Here is a 21,606-nt window from a genome sequence, read left to right as displayed (position 1 = left end):
ATGCTCGTGTTTCTACTTGTTTGCATAAATTAAATAATTTTTATTTCACAGGAAAAATGAACTCTACATATGCAAGATGGTAAATAATGTTAAAATACAAGAACCTTTCCACTGAAATCAGAATAATCCTCCTTACCACTGCCCAAAAGACAGAGGCAATGTATATTAAAAACATTACTGAAACTGCTTATTATTTAACTTTGCTGTAGTCTTATGAGATATTGATATTTGCTAGTTATTTGAGTAAAAACTGGGGGTGGGAAATTGGTTAGTGCTATGCCACACACACAGTTGTCCAATCTGGAAACCTTTGACTGCTTCCTCTCTCAACCCCTAAATCTAATTGATTTTGCAATCCTATATGTTCTGCCTTACTGCCACCTCACAAATCTCACCTTTCTGGGTTCCAGTTGTCATTGCCTCTGCTCATGCCCTCATTAGCAATTAAGTGGATTTGTGTTTTAGGCTCCGGGCTAACGCCCCCTTCCTTCTGTCCCAGTCCCGTCTAATTCACCTTTTGTAGAACCAGAGTTATCTTTCCAAAATTTAGAAGTGATATGAATCACTTCTATATTTAGAACGTTCAGTAAATTGGCATAACCTTCCTGTAAAATCCAAATTCCTTAACTTTGGATACAAGATCCTTCATAATCTGAACCATCTTCTCCATAATCATTTCCAGAATACCCCATAAAACCAAATTACCTAGCAATTGTCCATCATTCAGATAAATACCATTTCCTGATTCTCATGTATTTCTCTATTATCCTGTGCTTGGCAGTGATACTGTGTGCATCTGGACAGGTGAGTTCTTCCCAGGCTTATTTGTGAGCATGCAATGAATGTTCATGTGTGTGCACTGTTTGTACAGGAACATGTTGAAGAAGGCAGAGCCAGTCTCTACAAGTCTGTGGTTTCCAACAGCTGCAAGGAGATGTCTTGTTACTCCGACTTTCCATTCCCAGAAGATTATCCAAACTATGTGCCAAATTCTCAATTCCTGGAATATCTCAAAATGTATGCAAACCACTTCAACCTTCTGAAACACATTCAATTCAAGGTAAGACACAGAACATCAGTTAGTAGTCAGAAAGTATTTCCTACATATTTTCTCTTCTCTCTCCAGCCTAGCCATGGGCTCTGTAGATGAGATACTAAACTGGCAATATTAATGACACCTGACTGGATTCATTTTCTCCCTATACTCACTCCCCACTTCAAGTAAATCTGGAGGTGGGGGTGGATACTTTGTGTAAAGATTCACAAGTATAAAATTTTAGTTTGCAATACTTATATCCAAGTATCTTAGGAAACCTAAAAAATATCAAGCCACATTTTCAGCTTGGGCCAAATGCCTACCCACATGGACACTGAGAACTACCAGCCCCTTTCCCCAGTCTCCTGTTTGGGTTTGTTTGTTTGTTTGTTTGTTTGTTTGTTTGTTTTGAGACAGGGTCTCACTTTGTTGCCCAGGCTGGAATGCAGCAGCGTGATCATGGCTCACTGCAGCCTGGACTTCCTAAGCTCAGGTGATTCTCATACCTCAGCCTCCCAAGTAGCTGGGAACACAGATGCACACCACCACACCCAGCTAACTTTTTATATTTTGTAGCGATGGGGTCTCACTCTGTTGGCCACGCAATCTCAAACACCTGAGCTCAAGCAATCCTCCTGCCTTGGCCTCCCAAAGTGCTGGGATTACAGGCATGAGCCACCACTCCCAGCTCCCACTCTCTTCTTGACTATCCTTTCATAGGAATAAACATGTGCAGTGGCCCATACACAAGAGAACCTTGTTATGTGAAGGAAATCTTTTCTAGATATTCTTGAAAATAGAAAAATCTTTGAATATTGTTATTCTACAATGCCCCATTCCTCTCCCATTTCAGAGGTTAGAGACAGGAGGAAGGTAGTAGGGCAGGGACAAATGAATAATATATCCTTTTTGTCCTCTTTTTTTCCCCCTTTTTTTCTATGTTTCCTCTCCAAGAAACATATGAAAATCTATGTTTCCCTTCTCCTTTCTCCCTCCCCTATCAGAGATGAGGATGATGAGGAATTCACAGAAAATTATACATAGAAAGCAACAGAAATGGAGACATTAACCAAAACAAGTGGAAAATAAAATTTACATTCACATTCCTGATCTTAAAAGCCCTCTGATAAGGTTTGGCTGTGTTACCATCCAAATCTCATCTTGAACTTCCACATGTTGGGGGAGGGACTCAGTGGGAGGTAATTTAACCATGGGGGCAGGTCTTTCCCATACTGTTCTCCTGATAGTGAATAAGTCTCATGAGATCTGATGGCTTTAGAAGGCAGAGCTTCCCTGCACAAGCTCTCTCTTTGCCTGCCGCCATGCACGTAAGACGTGACGTGCTCCTCCTTACCTTCTGCCATGATTGTGAGGCTTCCCCAGCCATGAGGAACTATGAGTTCTCCATTAAACCTCTTTCCTTTGTAAATTGCCCAGTCTCTGCTATGTCTTTATCAGCAGCATGAAAACAAATATAGTAAATTGGTACCAGTAGAGTGGGGAGTTGGTGAAAAGATACTGGAAAGTGTAGAAGTGACTTTGGAACTGTGTAACCGACAGAGGTTAGAGCAGTTTGCAGGGCTCTGAAGAAGAAAGGAAAATGTGGGAAACTTTGGAACTTCCTAGAGACTTGTTGAATGGCTTTGACAAAAATGCTGATAGTGATATGAACAATAAGGTCCGGGCTGAGATGGTCTCAGATGGAGAGGAGGAACTTGTTGGGAACTGGAGTAAAGGTGACTCTTGTTATAGTTTTTTGTTTGTTTGCTTGTTTGTTTAAAAGAAAAATCTGCAATTATTAGTTTATTAGTATCATCCAGGACTCAGATGTTCAGTATTCCTCCTGAAATTACATAAACAAATGCAAATGGAAAGAATCCAAGTCAAAATTCTGTAACAAAACAGCACTCCATCACAAAAGCGTGTAAAATTACAAGAATGCCATTTTAAAATACTGGCACTTTAAGAAAACCATAATCTTGAAAACCTCAAAATTGCCAAATTGTTCCCTAAACTGCTAAGCAGATAAACATGACTAATGAATGAGTTTGTTTTGTAAAGAAAAATCATTCAAATAAATTGAATAATTCATACTGAGGTGCAAAGTTTAAGTGTCTTCTTCCCTCCTATTTGGATTTTTGATGGGGCAAACCATAATATAGGAAAATATATGCTGTTTTGAATGTGACATCTTTGTTTTAAAAGTTGGCCCAATTAATTAAAAATACTTTTAATGGAAAGTCTCATTTCCTGAGCAGTCTATATTTAGATAAATGGGAAAAGACATCTATAGCCAGCATTTTTGTAGTCTCCACTGAGACTAATGTCAACAAAAAGTTTAATACAGCAGTCTTGTATTTTAAGCTCATGCTTTTGGGGATACATTCGCAGGTCTTCTTTAATGTAGGAACTGCAAGATATAACTGCCATTACATGGTAATGGGAGTTAAAGAATAGAGTCCTCATGTAAAGGTTAGAACATACTTTTCTATTACTCCTTCAAGGACAGACTTTCAAAATGTTTGATTCTAATAATCCCATGCTTTGAGTAGATTGATTACTCTTCAGTTTGTAAATATAAGCGGGCTATGTTAAATTTCTTAACTGATCAAGATTTTGGATGTTCAGTTATGGATGAAAACGATCTCAACTTAACTTTACCCCCATATGATATGCAGGGTGTGTAGGCAAAAGCTTTTTATTAGCTAACTATATGAAAGGATAAACCCTGTAATAATTCATGTGATTCAAAATGGGCAAAAGCAAAGACTAACTTCCCCTCAAGAAGAAAAATTTCAGACCTATGAAAAGGACAATAATACCAATAAAAAAACTGTATTTACTTAGAAGCATTCAGAATGTAAACAAAACAGCTGAAACTTTTTTTTTTTTTTTTTTTTTTTTGCAATTACAGAGTGGTATTCAGTTAACAGAACAACAATTATTTCATATAAACTGCATCAGAGACAGCTGAAGATGAAAAAAGTACAACCCCCATATATAACTAATTTGTGCTGTGCACCAACAAGAACCTGCTTTAAATTTCCATGCCAATTTACAACCCTCGTACTATACCAGGCAAGGTTAGTGGCTACTGAAAATACTACCAGGACAGGGCTATCTAAAGACACATTCGGTAGTGTGTTAACTATACAAAAAAAGACACTGTACAGTTTAAAAACAAATCCTACACAGCCTTACATTTCAATTTTTAAAGGAGTGAGTTGTGTACAGGGGGGTTGAATGCTTTATAGACAAGAAAAAAGCTGTGCTAGAACTAACTTATTCATCATCTTCTTCATCTTCATCTTCTTCATCTTCCTCCTCCTCATCATCCTCTTCATCTTCCTTATCTTCCTCCTCATCCTTCTTTTTCTTGCTTTTTTCAGCCTTGACAAATCCCTTTTTTGCTGCATCAGGCCTTCCTTTAGCTCAATATGCAGCAATAACCTTTTTGTATTTTTCCTTCAGCTTCACAGCCTTCTTTTCACAAGGCTGCTTGTCATCTGCAGCAGTGTTATTCCACATCTCTCCCAGTTTCTTCACAACATCACCAATGGGCAGGCCAGGATGTTCTCCTTCCATATTTGGGTGATACTCAGAGCAGAACAGGAAAAAGGCTGAAGGAGGCCTCTCGGGTGCATTGAGATCTTTGAACTCCTTTCCTGTCGATAGGTTTTCATTTCTCTTTCATAACAGGCCTTGTCCGCCTTTGCCATATCTTCAAAGTTTCCTTTCTCTTTAGGAGACATGGTCTTCCACCACTCTGGGCACTTCTTAGAAAGCTCTGAGAAATTGACTGAAGCATCTGGATGCTTCTTCTTATGCTCCTCCCTACAAGTTTGCACAAAAAATGCATATGATGACATTTTGCCTCTGGGCTTCTTAGGATCTTCTTTGCCCATGTTTAGTTATTTTTCCTTAGCAAGGTACAGAGTTGCCCAGTGCCCATCCAGCTCTCACTTGCCCCAGCACTGTCTCTGTGGAGCTCATTGTACTGCCTCTTCTTATGTTCTAGCAATGAGACTGGTGGCATTTTCCTCCTGCCCTAGAGATTTGTGGAACTTTGAACTTGAGAGAGATGATTTAGGGTATCTGGCAGAAGACATTTCTAAGCAGCAAAACAATCAAGAGGTGACTTGGGTGCTGTTGAAGGCATTCTGTTTTAAAAGGGAATCAGAGCATAAAAGTTCAGAAAACCTGCAACCTGACAACGCAATAGAAAAAAAAAATCTTATTTTCTGAGAAGAAATCCAAGCCAACTGCAGAAATTTGCATAAATAACCAGGAGCCCAATGTTAATCCCCAAAGCAATGGGGAAAATGTCTCCAGGGCATGTCAGAGGTCTTCACCACAGCCCCTCCCATCACAGACCTGCGGGCCTAGGAGGAAAAAGTGGTTTCATGGACCAGGCCCAGAGTCCCCATGCTGTGTGCAGCCAAGGGACTTGGTGCCTGAATCCCAGCTGCTCCAGCTGTGGCTAAAAGGGGCCAACATAGAGCTCAGGCAGTGACTTCAGAGGGTGCAAGCCTGAAGACCTGGCAGCTTCCACCTTGTGTTGAGCCTGCAAGTGCACAGAAGTCAAGAACTGAGGTTTGAGAACCTCCACCTAGATTTCAGAGGATGTATGGAAATGCCTGGATGTGCAGGCAGAAGTTTGCTACAGGGGCAGGGATCTCATGGAAAACCTCTGCTAGGGCAGTGCAGAAGGGAATGTGGGGTCAGAGCCCCCACACAGAGTCTCTACTGGGGCACTACCTAGTGGAGCTGTGAGAAGAGGGCAACCGCCCTTCAGACCCCAGAATGTCAGATCCATGTGCTTGGAAAAGCTGCAGACACGCAATGACAGCCTGTGAAAGCAGCCAGGAGGGAAGCTGTACCCTGCAAAGCCACAGGAGCAGAGCGGCCCAAGACCATGGGAACCCAACTCTTGCATCAGCGTGACCTGGATGTGAGACATGGAGTCAAAGGAGATCATTTTGGAGCTTTAAGATTTGACTGGCCTGCTGGATTTCAGACCTGCATGGGGCCTGTAGGCCCTTTGTTTTGACCAATTTCTCCCATTTGGAATGGCTGTATTTACCCAATGCCTGTACCCCCACTGTATCTAGGAAGTAACTAACCAACTTTTGATTTTACAGGCTCATAGGTGGAAGGGACTTGCCATGTCTCAGTTGAGACTTTGGACTGTGGATTTTTGAGTTAATGCTGAAATGAGTTAAGACTTTGGTGGGGACTGTGACTGTTGGGAAGGCATAATTGCTTTTGAAATGTGAGGACATGAGATTTGGGATGGGCCAGGGGCAAAGTAATATGGCTGGGCTGTGTCCCCACCCAAATGTCATCTTGAATTCTCACATGTTGGGAGAGGGGCCCAGAGGGAGGTAACTGAATCATGGGAGTGGGTCTTTCCCATGCTGTTCTCATGATAGTGAATAAGTCTCACAAGATCTGATGGCTTTATAAGGCAGAGTTTCCCTGCACAAGCTCTCTCTTTGCCTGACATAATCCATGTAAGATGTGATTTGCTCCTCTTTGCTCCTGCAGTGATTGTGAGGCTTCCCCAGCCACATGAAACTGAGTTCTCCATTAAACCTTTTTCCTCTGTAAATTGCCCGGTCTCTAGTCTGTCTTTATCAGCATTGTGAAAATGGACTAGTACATCCTCCTAAACAGATTTCCAAAGAGTATTTTATTCCACTTCCTTATTTTGCAATGGATACAGTAAAAATAAAGCATTATCATAATGAATATATGCAACCTATAAAAATCTTCTTTTTAATGCATCAGAATTTCTGAATTTGAAGCACTTCCTTTACTACATGCTGCCCAAGACCTTTTTTATTTTGTTGTTGTTGTTTGAAACAAAGTCTCACTCTGTCACCCAGGCTGGAGTACAGTGGCAGGATCTTGTCTCACTGCAGCCTCTGCCTCCTAGGCTCAAGAAATCCTCCCACCTCAGCCTCCCAAGTATTAATAGCTGGGACTACAGGCACATACTACCATGCCCAGCTAATTTTTTTTTTAACTTTTAGTAGAGATAAGGTCTCACTATGCTGCCCAGGGCGGTCTTGAACTCCTGAGCTCAACCTATTCTCCTGCCTTGGCCCCCCAAAGGGTGGGGATTATAGGCATGAATCACTGTGCCAGGCACTAAGCCATTTTAGAACAATTTTTAAAAAGCTAGATGTTCGCCAATGTTTTAACAAGTAAACACAAGGCCAGGTGTGGTGGCTCACTCCTGTAATCCCAGCACTTTGGGGGGTCAAGGTGGGTGGATCACGAGGTCAGGAGATCAAGACCATCCTGGCTAACACAGTGAAACCCCATCTCTACTAAAAATACAAAGAATTAGCCAGGCATGGTAGCACGTGCCTGTAGTCCCAGCTACTCAGGAGACTGAGGCAGGAGAATCACTTGAACAGGGAAGCGGAGGTTGCAGTGAGCCGAGATTGCACCACTGCACTCCAGCCTGGGTGACAGAGCAAGACTCCATCTCAAAAAATAAAAAAAGTAAACACAAATAGTTATTACTCAAATATGATCTGTAGTTGATTTTGTTTGGTTTTGCTTCTCATTCCTTTCTATATATTCTAAATTTTTAATGACAAACTTTTTTGGGGTGGGGGACAGGGTCTCACTCTGTTGCCCAGGCTGGAGTGCAATGACACTATCATGGCTCACTGAAGCCTTGACTTCCCAAGCACAGGTGATTCTCCCTTATCAGCCTCCTGAGTAGCTGAGACTACAGGCATGGGCCACCACACCTGACTAATTTTTTTGTATTTTTTTGTAAGGATGGGGTTCTGCCATGTTGCCTAGGCTACACATTTATTATTTTTATGATTAAAAATAAATATATTTTGAAGGATTTTAAACTAACTGAAAATTTAGTTTTAGAAAAAACAGTTGCAATACAAATGTAGAAACACAATAAGCACTTCAAATAGTATAAACCAAACAGTGAACCCATTAAGAGGGACTTAAGAAGCCTATATTATTTAAAACTTTAAAAAGAAAGAAAGATATGAAGCCTTTTGGTCAGTGAATAATTTATCCTTTTAAATTTGACTTGTCTGAGATTTATTGTACATATATTTCCTGAACTAAAGCCCAGTAATCATGTACATGTATGTACTCACTAAGCGCAAAAAATAGATTCTTTGAAATGAGGACTACTCTCAAAAAAATTCAGGCCATAATGTTAGCACTTTTCAATTGCTTTCTAGTTCTGGAAAATATTCTATATTTCAGCAACATATTCTATAAAACCTCATAAGCTAATATAACCAGGACCAAATTCGTGTTTTCAATTATATCTTACCCATGTATCTGTCAAAGGAATTACTGTTAGACAGCCCTATGAGAAATAAGGTTGCGTAACAGAAAGAATAATGAAAAAGGCATCAGAAACTTAGGTTCTAATTCTGATTCTATCAGTGAGAATTTGAGCAAATCACTTAAAATTTTTGGATGCCACCACTTGTCTTAGGTATCTCTCCAAGCTTAGACTACTTCCATCTAGGGAATCACGATTAGTCTGGTAACCTGATTAGGTTTCTAGGGTTATACTTATTAACTATGTTTATTCTGTGTTCTAGAACTTTTAAAATGTCATTGGTACGTCAACTGGCAAGTGCTTAATTGACAACTGCTAATCATATCTGTGATTCCTTTTTCAGACCAAAGTCTGCAGTGTAACAAAATGTTCAGATTTTACTGTCTCTGGCCAGTGGGAGGTGGTCACTATGCATGAAGAGAAGCAAGAGTCAGCCATCTTTGATGCTGTCATGGTCTGCACTGGCTTTCTTACTAACCCTTATTTGCCACTGGACTCCTTTCCAGGTACAGGATTTTCTGTAACTAACTTTAAGTTTTCTCATGGGAGCCATTCTGATGCTTGATTGGTCTGGGAATGAATTCCTATGGCTGTTCCATTAAATAGTTAAAGTTGGGAGGTAACAGGAGGTTTTTTTTTTGTTTTTTTGTTTTGTTTTCTTTTTTTCTAGCCAGCATTTTCTGGCCAGTTTTTGGTTTTCATTTGTTCCAAACAATCTATGAATACATAAGAGCAAAATGGATAACTTTATAAGCAGTTTTATGCTTTACCAAGATTCAGTGTCCCTCAAGTGACTGGTAGCACTCAGAAAGTCTCCTAAGACATGGGATGCTTATACAAGTTGTTAACCTCAGCAGCAGGTACACATTGCCAAAGTTGAGTTTAGAGACCACAAAAGTCAATCTGTGAATAAAGAAAAAAGTGATTTTTTCTATTTGTTTCTTTTATGTGAGTGATAGCAATTAGATTAGAGGTTTACAGCACTGGTCAATAGTCAACAGGGAGATTAGTCTTGGGAGACAAGTTAAGACATCTTTGGGTCTCAGTTTCCTTATCTGCCTTTTGCAACCATGGTCATGTTAATCTATGCCAAATTTTAACTGGATTTTAACTCAATGGAACAGAAAATGTAACGGTCTGGTTTATTTCATCTGTAACAAGCATTCAAAAAGTTAAAACTTCAAGAAACTTTTCTCCAAATCATCTAATGATTGCCTAGAATGATCCCAAGACTCATCTTACCACAATAAATTTATAAACATGCTATGATTCTGGATCTGCCCCCAGAGGTCAGTCAGATCACGTTAGATTAGGATAAAGCATATCCTGAAAATTGCCAGAGAGTAGAATCTTTGACTTGGAAAGAAGCAAGTTAAGTCTTCTTCCCAATGCAGGAAATTATTTTTCAGTAGTTTTGAGAGAGGTTCCATAGCCTCTTCTTGAACCCATTCAATAATGGACTCTCATCATCACAGAAGACAATCCAATTTTTTGTCATTCTTGCCTGCAGAGCAAGGCTCTGAGCAGCCATCCACTCCAAAATTCCAGAAAGGAGTACCTAGTCACCACAAGAATCCAGAAAGTTCCATGGCATAGGGAGTAAACTACATTCATTCAGCACTTACAGTATATTGCACTAGGTGCTAAGAATGTAGAGATGAATAAAGCAACACGTAACCTGTATTGGAGGAAAGAATTAAGTTTTATGGAGTCAGTGAAGAAATCACAGTCTACATATGACCTGTAGTGATTCCAATACCATAAACATACACCTCTCATGGTCCTGGATTTTTCCCCCAAAGTCACACAAGTTTACATCAGATTAAAATAATAAAGAGCACCTGAAAGCAACTGAGCCAATGTGCTCAGTTTGAGTACAAGAGATAGGGACCCAGCAGGTATGAATTCTGGCGTATACAACCACCTAGCTGTTAGTCTTGAGTCTCCCATTAACCTTTCTAAGCCTCAAATTCACCCACAAATTGAAGAGCTTGGATTACTTTAACCAACAGTATACATCACAAATCAAGCAAGAAGAGCTCTACAAGACTTGCAGTCTTTCTTAAAACCCATCTTATCCACCACTACCAATTTAAAATCCCTGGCTAAATGATTAAGGAGCCTTTGAGCTCTGAAATTCTGTGATTTTTAGACTTGAAGAGGAGTTCTCCCAACCTCTCTATCTCCTGACTTACAGCAGACTTGCTTAGATGGCACATACTCCTTGAGATGGTTGTTAACTGTCATAAAAATTCAAATTCACTAAAGATGTTTAAAAATATGTATCACAAGCTCTAGAAGCAATTCCAAAGAAGTTGTGCTAAAAAGTCTTAGAAAAAATAATAGGTATCACAGTTAGAATAAACGTATGATTTCCCAAGATGACTACTTTTATCATTCACATATATACATTCTGCTATTTACCTTTTTTCTTTTTTATATACAATTGTTTTTTCTTAGATAGGATATTCTGCTACTTACTAACACAGCCACATTTACCTAGTGTAAGTTCTTACTCTGTCTTCCTGTGAGATAAGAGAAAATATTAGTTGTTAAGAGACAGCTACAGAGTCTCATTTTTGTCCATTTGTGACCCCCCCCAAAAAAGCCCATCCAAAGAGAATCTAAAATAACATGAGATTCAGGGATAATTCTATGTTTCTGTTTAGACTTTTCCAGCTCTTTCTTCTCAACAGTTCTCTGATCCATATTGGGTTCCTGTGCTGAGTAAATATTCGAACTTTGTTACATCCTTGCTGAATTCCAAATGCTCTGTGTTGTGGTTAGGTTTTAATTTGGATTCATGTTAGATTTCTACTAATTCAAGGTGAGCTAAAGAGCCAGCAGGCCTTGTAAGGTCACTCCCCACAAGTATATACATTTTTCCCCTGATAATCTAGAGGTCTTATTACTTTTTTTAGGAAAAAAGAAGTTCTTTCTTTAGTACAGATTACTTCTGATTATGTAATATTGTCTTAAGAATATTTTCTGCTTAAATTATTGCTGTTAAAAAAAGGAGTATTTTCAAACATTCTCCATTCGTGTGATGTTTCAATAAGATTCAGCATCACTGCCTAAGGTATCCTATCAAGTTAGCCCAGTAGATTGAATCCTGGTGTAACTGACATACTTCCTTTTTCTCTGAGCCAACTCTGGCCCACCCAGCAAACTTAGCCTGAGTTACAGTCAGTCACCAAGTGAACTTCCCCAACTAACGTGAAACTTTGTGAATAGGGACAACATTTTATTTATCTTATTCCCCCCATACCATCTGGCACAGTACCAGGCATATAGCAGAGGTCAAAAAGTTTTCTGAAAAGAGACACTGACTCACAATTCCCTTAAGCTTCCTTGTCCTTGCTCCTTGCTTATGAAAATCTTATATAAATCAAGTGTTAATCAATAGAATATTATTGTCCTGTTGACTTTTATCAACCTTTAAAATGATAATAACTCCTTATACTTTTGCTTAATATGTCTTTATGCCACAATATTTCAACTCAGTAGTTAATTATCTAGTAAGTAAAACTGGAGGCCTATCTAGTGAGATGGAGTAATAACCTCCATTAAATAATTACCTGCCAATGTCTTGTAAAGTCATGTATTCATATTTCATATTTTCTCAGCCTTGAGAAAACTAGTAAAAATGACCAAAATCATCTGTCAAAAGAATATTATCAACTGAAAAATATTTATGTTTCATTCACTGATCCTGTAAATTCTCTATGTGACTTCTCTTTTATTTTCTATAGGTATTAATGCCTTTAAAGGCCAGTACTTTCATAGCCGGCAATATAAGCATCCAGATATATTTAAGGACAAGAGAGTCCTTGTGATTGGAATGGGAAATTCTGGCACAGACATTGCTGTGGAGGCCAGCCACCTGGCGGAAAAGGTACCATTCCTGATGTTACTGGGTGAAGAGCTTTATCTTAAGATGCATGCCTCAAGCAAATGGTGTTTGACACCGTGATAAATGTTAAAGGAATAAAATGCCTCACACACACACAACAGATTACTAAAGAATTTAATTTTTACTGAATGTTCACAAATTTTTCTACGAATCACAGTTGTCATCTTTGCTCCAAAACCAACTTCTCTGACTCCTTTTTACTTTTTTTTTTTTTTCCCCCATCATTTTCCCAGCCATCCAACAAGAGCTACAGGACATATTTTTTCCCTACTCAGTCCCATAGGTCAGAACATTCTACCAACTTTTTCCTGCTACTATCTCCCATTTGCCCCTTCCTCTCCTTATTAATTACCAACACCCTCATCGAGTCCATACCACCTCACACTGAGGATATTGCATTGTCCCCCCAATAATAATTGTAGAAATAGTTAATATTTGTTAGGATTATTCTGTGGCCGGCACTGCAGTAAATGTGTTTTCACTGCACTACTTTAACCAATCATCAAAACAAGGCATTGAAGTAGGTACTGTTAGTATCCTTGACTGCACATGAGGAAACCAACGCTTAAAGAAGTTAAAGAACCTGCCGAAAATCTTATCACCAGCATGTGGCAGAGCCAGTTCTCAAACCCAAGTCTCTTTGACTCAAAGCCTACGTTCCTAACTATCCTCTTCTACCTGCTACCTTCAGGCATCTCAAGGGTTTTGCCCTGCATTTCATTTTTGCCTTGTACCACTACTCACAGGTCACTGCCACCCAGCACAAGCCATCTAGACCCCAACTACCAACAAACAAATCCTCAGAAAAGCCTGATCTTATTATAGCACTCTCATGCTGAAAAACCTCTAATTATTCTCTTTACCTGAAAAAAATAAATTACAGACGTAGTGGCTCTGCATCAGAGAGTTTTCTATAATCTGGACCAAATCTGCCATTTTAATTTTAACTTCTGTTTCCTGCATGATGATCAACTGTAGCGCTTTCCAGTTCCTGTCTTTAGTTCCGCTTTGATCACACCACCCCTCTCTTTTCTGCAGAGCCCCTTTCTTTTCTATTATAATCTACCTTTACATTCCCAGATATCTCACTCCAACATGAAGTGATCTCTCCCTATTCAGAATTTATGTAATATTGTAATTTGCACCCCTCAGTTTTCACTTTTAAATTCTTAATATTGCAAATTACCTTTTATCATATATATCTTCTTTTCAACTATGCTGTAAACTCATTGAGGGCCATTCAGCTGACTAATATGTACTAGATGCTGGCATCTCATGTGCCAAACATTGTGCCAGGCTCTGGAGATACACTGGCAAACACAACCAACAAAATCAAGACACCCACTGTCATGGAGCTTATAGTTGTGGGAAAAACAGATGCCAAATAAACAAGTGTAAATAATTAGACCAATAATTTCAGAAGTGAAAACAGCTGTCAAGAAAAAAGGTTGGGAGACTGTAACATTGATATCCGGACTTTCAAAACAAGGCTCGATGATTGATTCATTCATTGAAAGATTGTATTTTGTTGTTTTTTTGTTTTTTTTTTTTTTGTTATAGAGACGGGTTTTCGCCACATTGGCCAGGCTAGTCTTGAACTCCTGACCTCAAGTGATCCACTCACCTTAGCCTCCCAAAGTGCTAGGATTACAGATGTGAGCCATTGTGCCTGGCCCATTGACTGATGGGTTGATTGATTTGTAGAAACTTAGCAATTTGGTTGGCATTATCCTAAAGGAAGAGAAAGGAGGCCCTGAAACAAATATTAACATAGGCCCATCCACTGTGACCATCACACGTGCATATCATTATTTCTGTTTCTCTAATTGTTCAGAAATGTCTTCAATCAGAAAACATGCTTTGACATACATCTTATCATTTATCTATTAACAAAGAAACTCCCTGTAGCTTAGAAGATCATTCACATCTAGCAAAATGTTGTATCCAATTCTGCATCAAGACACAGAGAGGCAGGTTTAGTGCAAACGCCTCATGTCAGAACCACTGATGTATCTGTAGTTCTTGCCACCTCATTTCCAGTGTTGTCTTTCCAGCTCCATTATGAGGCCAAAGAAAATATATAACACAAACACAAACACGGATGCTGGAGCTGTGGCCATGATGCCCCAGTTTGGCGGCAGTTGGGGGGGGGGGGGACAATCTGTTAAATTAGCTGTTTTGTATCAGCAAAGTAACAGCTTGCTTAACTATTTTCTTTGTAAGCAATTGTACAGGAAACTCCTTATTGTGCAAGTACTAAAACTATTAGCTTCATGAACTCTGTCAACTGGTAAACTCAAACGGCCAATGTTATAAAGAACAAATACCAAAAGTAATAGTAGTACAGAATTTATCAGTTAAGCCAATGGTTTGCACTGAAACTCTGTAGACAACTCTGATACTGCCATGCCCTGTTCTTACTGCCTACAATTATAGTGAGCACACTAAGTAGCAATCACTTGTTCATTGTTTCCTTAGATAGACTGTAGGTCCCTATGGTTTGCTAAAGGCTGGCAGATAATAAGTATTCAATAATATATCTTAAGGCATTTTAACACTCTAGATGCTCTGAATTCTAATCTCAAAAGGATTGACTTTAAAATATAAGTTAGAAGAACCAAGACTATCTTGTCAGGGATGTATTTTCAGAGTGGCAGACTTTTCAGCGCCTTTCCATTCATGGCACTTCTTGAATCTCTGGCAGAACCAGCCAGCCCTTTTCACAGTGTCAAATGAAGGAATGTCTTTGATTGCTTCCAGGTGTTCCTCAGCACCACCGGAGGGGGATGGGTGATCAGCCGAATCTTTGACTCAGGCTACCCATGGGACATGGTGTTCATGACACGATTTCAGAACATGTTGAGAAATTCTCTCCCAACTCCAATTGTGACTTGGTTGATGGTGCGAAAGATAAACAACTGGCTCAATCATGCAAATTACGGCTTAATACCAGAAGAGAGGTAAATACCAGAAGAGAGGTAAAAGCCTCGGCCTTTCCAGCAGTCTGTACAAGCCGGGCAGTACCATAGCAACATGACTGAATGTGTTGGAACACTTGATACAAAGTTGCTCGATAATAACAGCTAACTGTTCTTAAGTGCTCAGAAAGTGAAATTATGTATTTCACCTTGTCAGCAACACTTTAAGTATTATTATAATAATCCTTTTATTATGGAGAAACTGAAACAGCAAAATTTAGCCATTTACCCAAGCTCGCTGAGTAGTAAGTGAACTCTGTGACCTTGCAAGTTACTTGAGCCTCAGCTGTAGCAAAAAGAGAATGATTTGTCTATGACTTTGTTGACAAAAGAAACACACTTGCCTAGTTTCACTGTGTGGGAAAAACCGAATCCCACAGTTGCCCCTCACCATCTCTCTAATGGTAGAGCCTTCTTCCCTTTGTCAAGATTGACCTTGGCCCCCAAAATGGTTCAGCTTATACAAGATCAACTCACAAAGTGTTTGTCTTGTGATTCCAAAGGTATAGCCAGAAAAAGATAATTCTGCCCTTGTTCCTTTAAATACATGCATGTTTCCCTTATACAGCCGCTTCCTAGGAAGACACTAGAGCTTTCAGAAGTTCTCATCTAATCTAGAAGTCCCTGGTTTCCCTTGTAGCCCTTCAGCTCTTAACCCTCTCTAGAATGACAGTGATAGATGAATGCTGAAAATCAACAAGAGAAACAGAAGTTAGAAAAGGTGCTGGCTTCCTCCTCAGGCTTGCAAACTCTAGTAAATGGCAAGCATATTTTATAATCCTTCTTGAACATTCATGAATCCCCTTCCACTGAAGTAACATCTCCCAAGACTTGCAGCAATCCTTGTCCAACCAAGGAGAGAGCCCCAGAATGAGAGAGGAAGGTAAAGAGAAGGGAGAGCTGGCTGCATTGTTCACTGACAGGTCTCCTCCCTGTCCATGTTTTTGTTTAGGACTCAGCTGAAAGAGTTTGTACTAAATGATGAGCTCCCAGGCCGCATCATCACTGGGAAAGTGTTCATCAGGCCAAGCATAAAAGAGGTAAAGGAAAACTCTGTCATATTTAACAACACTTCAAAGGAAGAGCCTATCGATATCATTGTCTTTGCCACTGGATACACATTTGCTTTCCCCTTTCTTGATGAGTCTGTAGTGAAAGTTGAAGATGGCCAGGCCTCACTGTACAAGTATATCTTCCCTGCACATCTGCAAAAGCCAACACTGGCCATTATTGGCCTCATCAAACCCTTGGGTTCCATGATACCTACAGGAGAAACACAAGCTCGTTGGGCTGTTCGAGTCCTGAAAGGTAAGTGGAAGAAATAGCAGGGCATGTGTTTTTGGTTTGTCATGTGATTCTGGATACTGGAAATGTTGAGACTATTATCCGGCTTCTATTTAAAATAACAGAATCTTTAAAAGCAGGATGCATTCTATTGTTTGCTGAATTATACCGTCATAATGATGTGTTCCATTACCAGCATAAATGGTATATCAGGGTCAAAAATATCGGCTGTGTCTAAGTCTACTGTTATATTTTTTCTTTTTTATTTTTAAGAGACAGAGCCTCACTATCTTGTCCAGACTAGTGTGCAGTGGCTATTCATAGGCATGATCATAGATTACTGCACCATCAAAGTCCTAGTCTCAAGCAATCCTCCTGCCTCAGCCTTCTGAGTATCTGAGACTACCGACATGCACACTGCACCCAGCTACCTGTTATTTTGAATAAAACAAAATGACAGGTAACAGTTTTGTCAGTTGACTGAATCAACTGGCTCAATTAAAATTTTTAAACTCAAGCAACTGAATGACAAAATTTAGCCAAACTAGTTGTGAGATTCTGCTATGTCAAATAACTAGTGAGATGACCAGATGCTTATCTTTTCAGCTGATGGCATTATTACCAGGAGTCCCAACAAGTCAGCTCAGGCTGCTAACATTTTTGCCAGAAGGATCAATGAGTAGCTGGTACTAGACATGAAAGGAGAGCCATAGTAAAGCATCTTTATCCATAAGTCAACAGCTAGACCTAAACTTAAGTTGCATTTTGGGTTTTCATTTTAATCCTACAGGTGTAAATAAGTTACCACCACCGAGTGTCATGATAGAGGAAATTAATGCAAGGAGAGAAAACAAGCCCAGTTGGTAAGTTAACTACTTATGGACCCTTTTTAAACTATAACTGAAATTGGTAAAAAAGAAAAAAAAAAGTAGAAGAGAGATGAAAGTTACATTGGAGAAAAAAAGAAGCATCTGAGACTTAGAAGAAAAATACTAGGAGAGCCTATTTAAGAAGAGAGAAGGGAAGGGGGAATTTAGAATTTTTAATGTCCCCAAAGTCATCACTTCAGCCCATAGTTTTCTAGCATCACATAGAGTTTGGATTCCAAGCCAAGTACTACATAATTAACCCTAATCTACCAGGTACATTATTCCATGCCTTATCCATAATCAGCAGGCAAGCAGTTGTACCTATTTACTCTGACACTAGAAGTGTCTGCTCATTCATTCATTCATTGAACAAGTCTTTATCTGCTCTATTGTTGCTTTTGCTTTCCATTTTTAATTGGCTGGAAAAAAGGAAGAAGAAAAATAAAATTTTGTGATATGTGGAAAATCACATGAAATGGAAATCATGTTGGCCGTAAATAAGATTTTATTGGAACACAGCCATGTTTATTAACGTACATATTGTCAATGGCTGTTTTTGTGTTACAGTACCAAAGTTATTTAGCAGTTGAGATAGAAACTGTAATGTGGTTCTCAAAGCCTGAAGCATTTACTGTCTGGCCTTTTTCAGAATAAAGTTTATTGACCACTTCTCTGTGGGAAAGGTTTTCGCTTGTGCTGTGCTCTGTGGCTACCACACAAAGCTGGAGTGAAATGAAAGGCTGATGGCCAGCAAAGTAGAGTCTTTGCCCTCCCCTCTCACTCTCAATCCAACCAAAACATTTCTGATTGTACCCATTTTGTTTTATCTGTTCATCTGTTTCTGTATTTGGTATACATTTTCACTTGAAATAAAGGTTCTGTGGCAAAAAAAAAAAAAAAAAAAAAAAAAAAAAAAAAAAAAAAAAAAAAAAAAAAAAAAACAAGTTTTAAAATCATTACATCTAAGGAACTTACTATCACTCTCTTATTCATATATATTCCCAAACTTCAAGGGTTGATCTATCCTTGTCAAAGTACCAAATTCCAAAACAATAATAGCATTTTAGATGTCTCTTCTTTATCAACCTGGGATATGATCTGATCTTCATTATGGAACTCCAGTGTAATAGATAACTAATTAGAACTGCTATACAATGAAAATCTTGTCACGCATGTCAGCAAACAATTTTAGGGTCCAGGTGCAGCGGCTCATGCCTGTAATCCCAGCACTTTGGGAGGCTAATGTAGGAGGATCATTTGAGCTCAGGACTTTGAGACCAGCCGGGACAACAGAGCAAGCCCCCATCCCAACAAAATAAAAGTTAGTTAGGCATGGTGGCTTATGCTTGTAGTCCCAGGAGGCTGAGCCAGGAGGATCGCTTGAGCTGAGGAGTTCAAGGTTGCAGTGAGCTATGGTCATGCCACTGCAATCCAGCTTAGGTGACAGAGCAAGACCTTGTCTCAAAAAAAAAAAAGAAAGAAAGAAAGAAAGAAAGAAAGAAAGAAAGAAAGAAAGAAAGAAAGAAAGAAAGAAAGAAAGAAAGAAAGAAAGAGAAGAATTAATTAATTAATTAAAGCCTAATACGAGCATTTCAGGGAATTTTACCCTATGGATTTTTGTGGCTTTTCACATTATACAAATCACTGGATTTGTTATTACTGAATAATGGAATTTTATAAAGATTTAGAAATTTTAAAATGTATTTTCCTCTAGAAATTGCTAATTATTTCACAAAAGAACTAAGATGTATTATGAGCATTCAGAGCACCCATTAAAAGCCATATGTCTAAAGTATCTTTTGAAGGGACTCATCTTGATTTAAGAAACAGAAGGCGACCATTAGATAGCTAGGGAAACAAAGGGGAAAATGCAGAAACCATCCCAAATTCTGCAGCAGTATTTGTTTGCTTTGGGCACTTGTACTTGTTCTAAGATTATCATTATTAATTTTTTTGTCTTCACCTTTTCCCCCAATTTTCCTTTTATAAAGGTTTGGCTTGTGCTACTGCAAGGCTTTACAATCAGATTATATCACATACATAGATGAACTCCTGACCTATATCAATGCAAAACCCAAGCTGTTCTCTATGCTCCTAACGGATCCACACCTGGCTCTGACCGTCTTCTTTGGCCCATGCTCACCATACCAGTTCCGCCTGACTGGCCCAGGAAAATGGGAAGGAGCCAGAAATGCCATCATGACCCAGTGGGACCGAACATTCAAGGTCACCAAAGGTCGAGTTGTACAAGAGTCTCCATCTCCCTTTGAAAGTTTTCTTAAACTCTTTAGCTTTCTGGCTTTGCTTGTGGCTATTTTTCTGATTGTGCTATAAGTGGAAGATTTCCTAAATGGCAGATGCACAGAGTAGATTTACAATGCTCCAATTCCTCTCTTACAGCAATATTGCCTTCACAGTTATAAACCATATTCACTAATAAAGGGCACCCTCTTGCTTCCCTGGCTGGCCCCAGGGCTACCACTGGTATTCCTGAGGCTCTCCCAGCTCCACTGTGTCTAACGCTAGAGAATGATAACTAAGATTTCCGTTCATTTGAAGGTTGTTGGAAAGTGACAGGTTCATTTTAGAAAGAAAGCTGTTCTTGACAGCACTCTGAGCCATCATACCTCTTTCCCATGTAAACTATTTTCACAGATCTAAACTAAAACCCCTTACTTCACAAATGATTGTGTTGTGCTGAAATGGTGCTCTTCTTAGAGTATTGGCTTATTAAAAGTAAAAAAATAAACCTAGAAATTGATTGTTTCAAGTGATCTTTTGTTCTCTTATTAAAGGTTCAGAAAACAGAGAAAAAGATGAGAATTCTATGAATAAAGCCTGTAAAAGGATAGGGGGTTCAATGAGTTACCTTGAGAGTTTCCCAAAGGACTGTACCTGCCTGAGACTGTTCATTCCTCCAGAACACTCTTTATAACAAATCTGGTACTCCAGCTGGCCTCCCAAAGACCTCAGTCAGATTCCACAGAAAACCACCACCTCCATGGGCTCTTAGAGCAAGCCTCCAGCAGCCGAAGGAAAAATTCCGCCTGCTTAGATCCTCCTTAGACTACCCTGCTGTAAGAGGCAAATTGAGCTGCCTCCTTTGAAAGAGTCAGTGAGAACCAACCAAATTCAACTGGAATTCATTAGATAAAGAGCACAGCCAAGAAGCTTTTAACAGAGAGAAAGCAGGGAGAGGAAAAAAGGGAAAGAAAAAGAGGAACGAAAGCAAACATCATGTCAAAAGCAGCAGTTTTCAACCAAACTAGACCCAGCCTATCTCACAGTTACATCTGATGAAGATATGACGCATAACCAGGAAAGGCTTTGCTTCAGTTCACCTCGTGGCTTATATGGAAAACCCTGTGGGTAAACCTCACCTCACAGAGAGGTCCACAGTTTGGATGCAGGGACAAGATTCAAAAACTGTGGAGTCAGGAAAGAGTGAGCTCTATGGGGCCTGTATAGATACAGATCACTTCTCCCCAACTTTGGTTGGCTCTGACAACTCTTCAGTATTTTTCCATTTCTTACTTTTCCTCGTGACCTATTTCACTCTTACCACAGAAACTCATGATGAAGAATTACCCCCACTGCATACAATCTAGATTACTCCTAGAAATGCTTTTCCCTCCATTGAAACAAAGCTGATATTTTAACTTTCCTCATGAAGCTGACTGGGGGGGAAGTTTAGTGCCCAAGGTGAAACAGGGAAGGATAATCTCCCCAGGCCACAGTGGCAAATCATGACACAAGCGGCCACCTGAACCTGATCATATCTAGTGTACTGGGAGACTGAATATACTTATGGACAATGACCAGATCGTTTACAGCAATAGATTTCTAACCCACAACCCCTGCAGCAATCAGCTCAGAACAGTCAGGACTTGGTTAATGAGTGCCAGCTTCTCAACTTGTTGACCCTGCTTCTAACTCAGGAGCGACCAAAGAAAGCCAAATAAGCTTCCCAAACCAGTCCCATATGATCTCTTGCTTCTAGTTAACCCACCTCCACCTTCCCCATGCCAACAACCACCAATGAGAGTACCTGAAGCCTTCCCTTTCTTTCACTATAAACACAAACACACACACACACGCCAAACCTCCGCTGCTGCCTTTGAATCTGTGCCAGACATTAGTGGTGGTGCCAGCAAAAACAAAACACATATTATGTAAAGACTACAGCA

At 39.5% G+C, this 21,606-nt stretch overlaps 1 protein-coding gene and 1 pseudogene across 3 annotated transcripts in view; one reads left to right on the top strand and one right to left on the bottom strand.

Moving 5' to 3' along the window:
- Positions 1-20,186, top strand: part of FMO1 (flavin containing dimethylaniline monoxygenase 1) — a 37,954-nt gene extending 17,768 nt beyond the window's left edge. For 2 of the 3 annotated variants that reach the window (XM_050783714.1, XM_050783705.1), the window contains 7 exons: positions 872-1,060; positions 8,719-8,881; positions 12,128-12,270; positions 15,049-15,248; positions 16,219-16,574; positions 17,341-17,413; positions 19,411-20,186. In XM_050783714.1, coding sequence (XP_050639671.1) covers positions 872-1,060; positions 8,719-8,881; positions 12,128-12,270; positions 15,049-15,248; positions 16,219-16,574; positions 17,341-17,413; positions 19,411-19,753 — 1,467 coding nt within the window. In that variant the 3' untranslated portion in view covers positions 19,754-20,186. The remainder of the gene's footprint in view (positions 1-871; positions 1,061-8,718; positions 8,882-12,127; positions 12,271-15,048; positions 15,249-16,218; positions 16,575-17,340; positions 17,414-19,410) is intronic. The other variant, XM_050783723.1, reaches the window with a different exon arrangement.
- On the bottom strand, positions 4,036-5,136 carry LOC126950367 (high mobility group protein B1-like; annotated as a pseudogene).
- Positions 20,187-21,606: the final 1,420 nt, after the last annotated feature.

Source organism: Macaca thibetana, chromosome 1 (assembly GCF_024542745.1).
Source record: "Macaca thibetana thibetana isolate TM-01 chromosome 1, ASM2454274v1, whole genome shotgun sequence".
In the NCBI taxonomy this organism is placed as follows: Eukaryota; Metazoa; Chordata; class Mammalia; order Primates; family Cercopithecidae; genus Macaca; species Macaca thibetana.
Note: the sequence above shows the minus strand (reverse complement) of the source record. Positions and strands in the feature narration are given on the sequence as shown.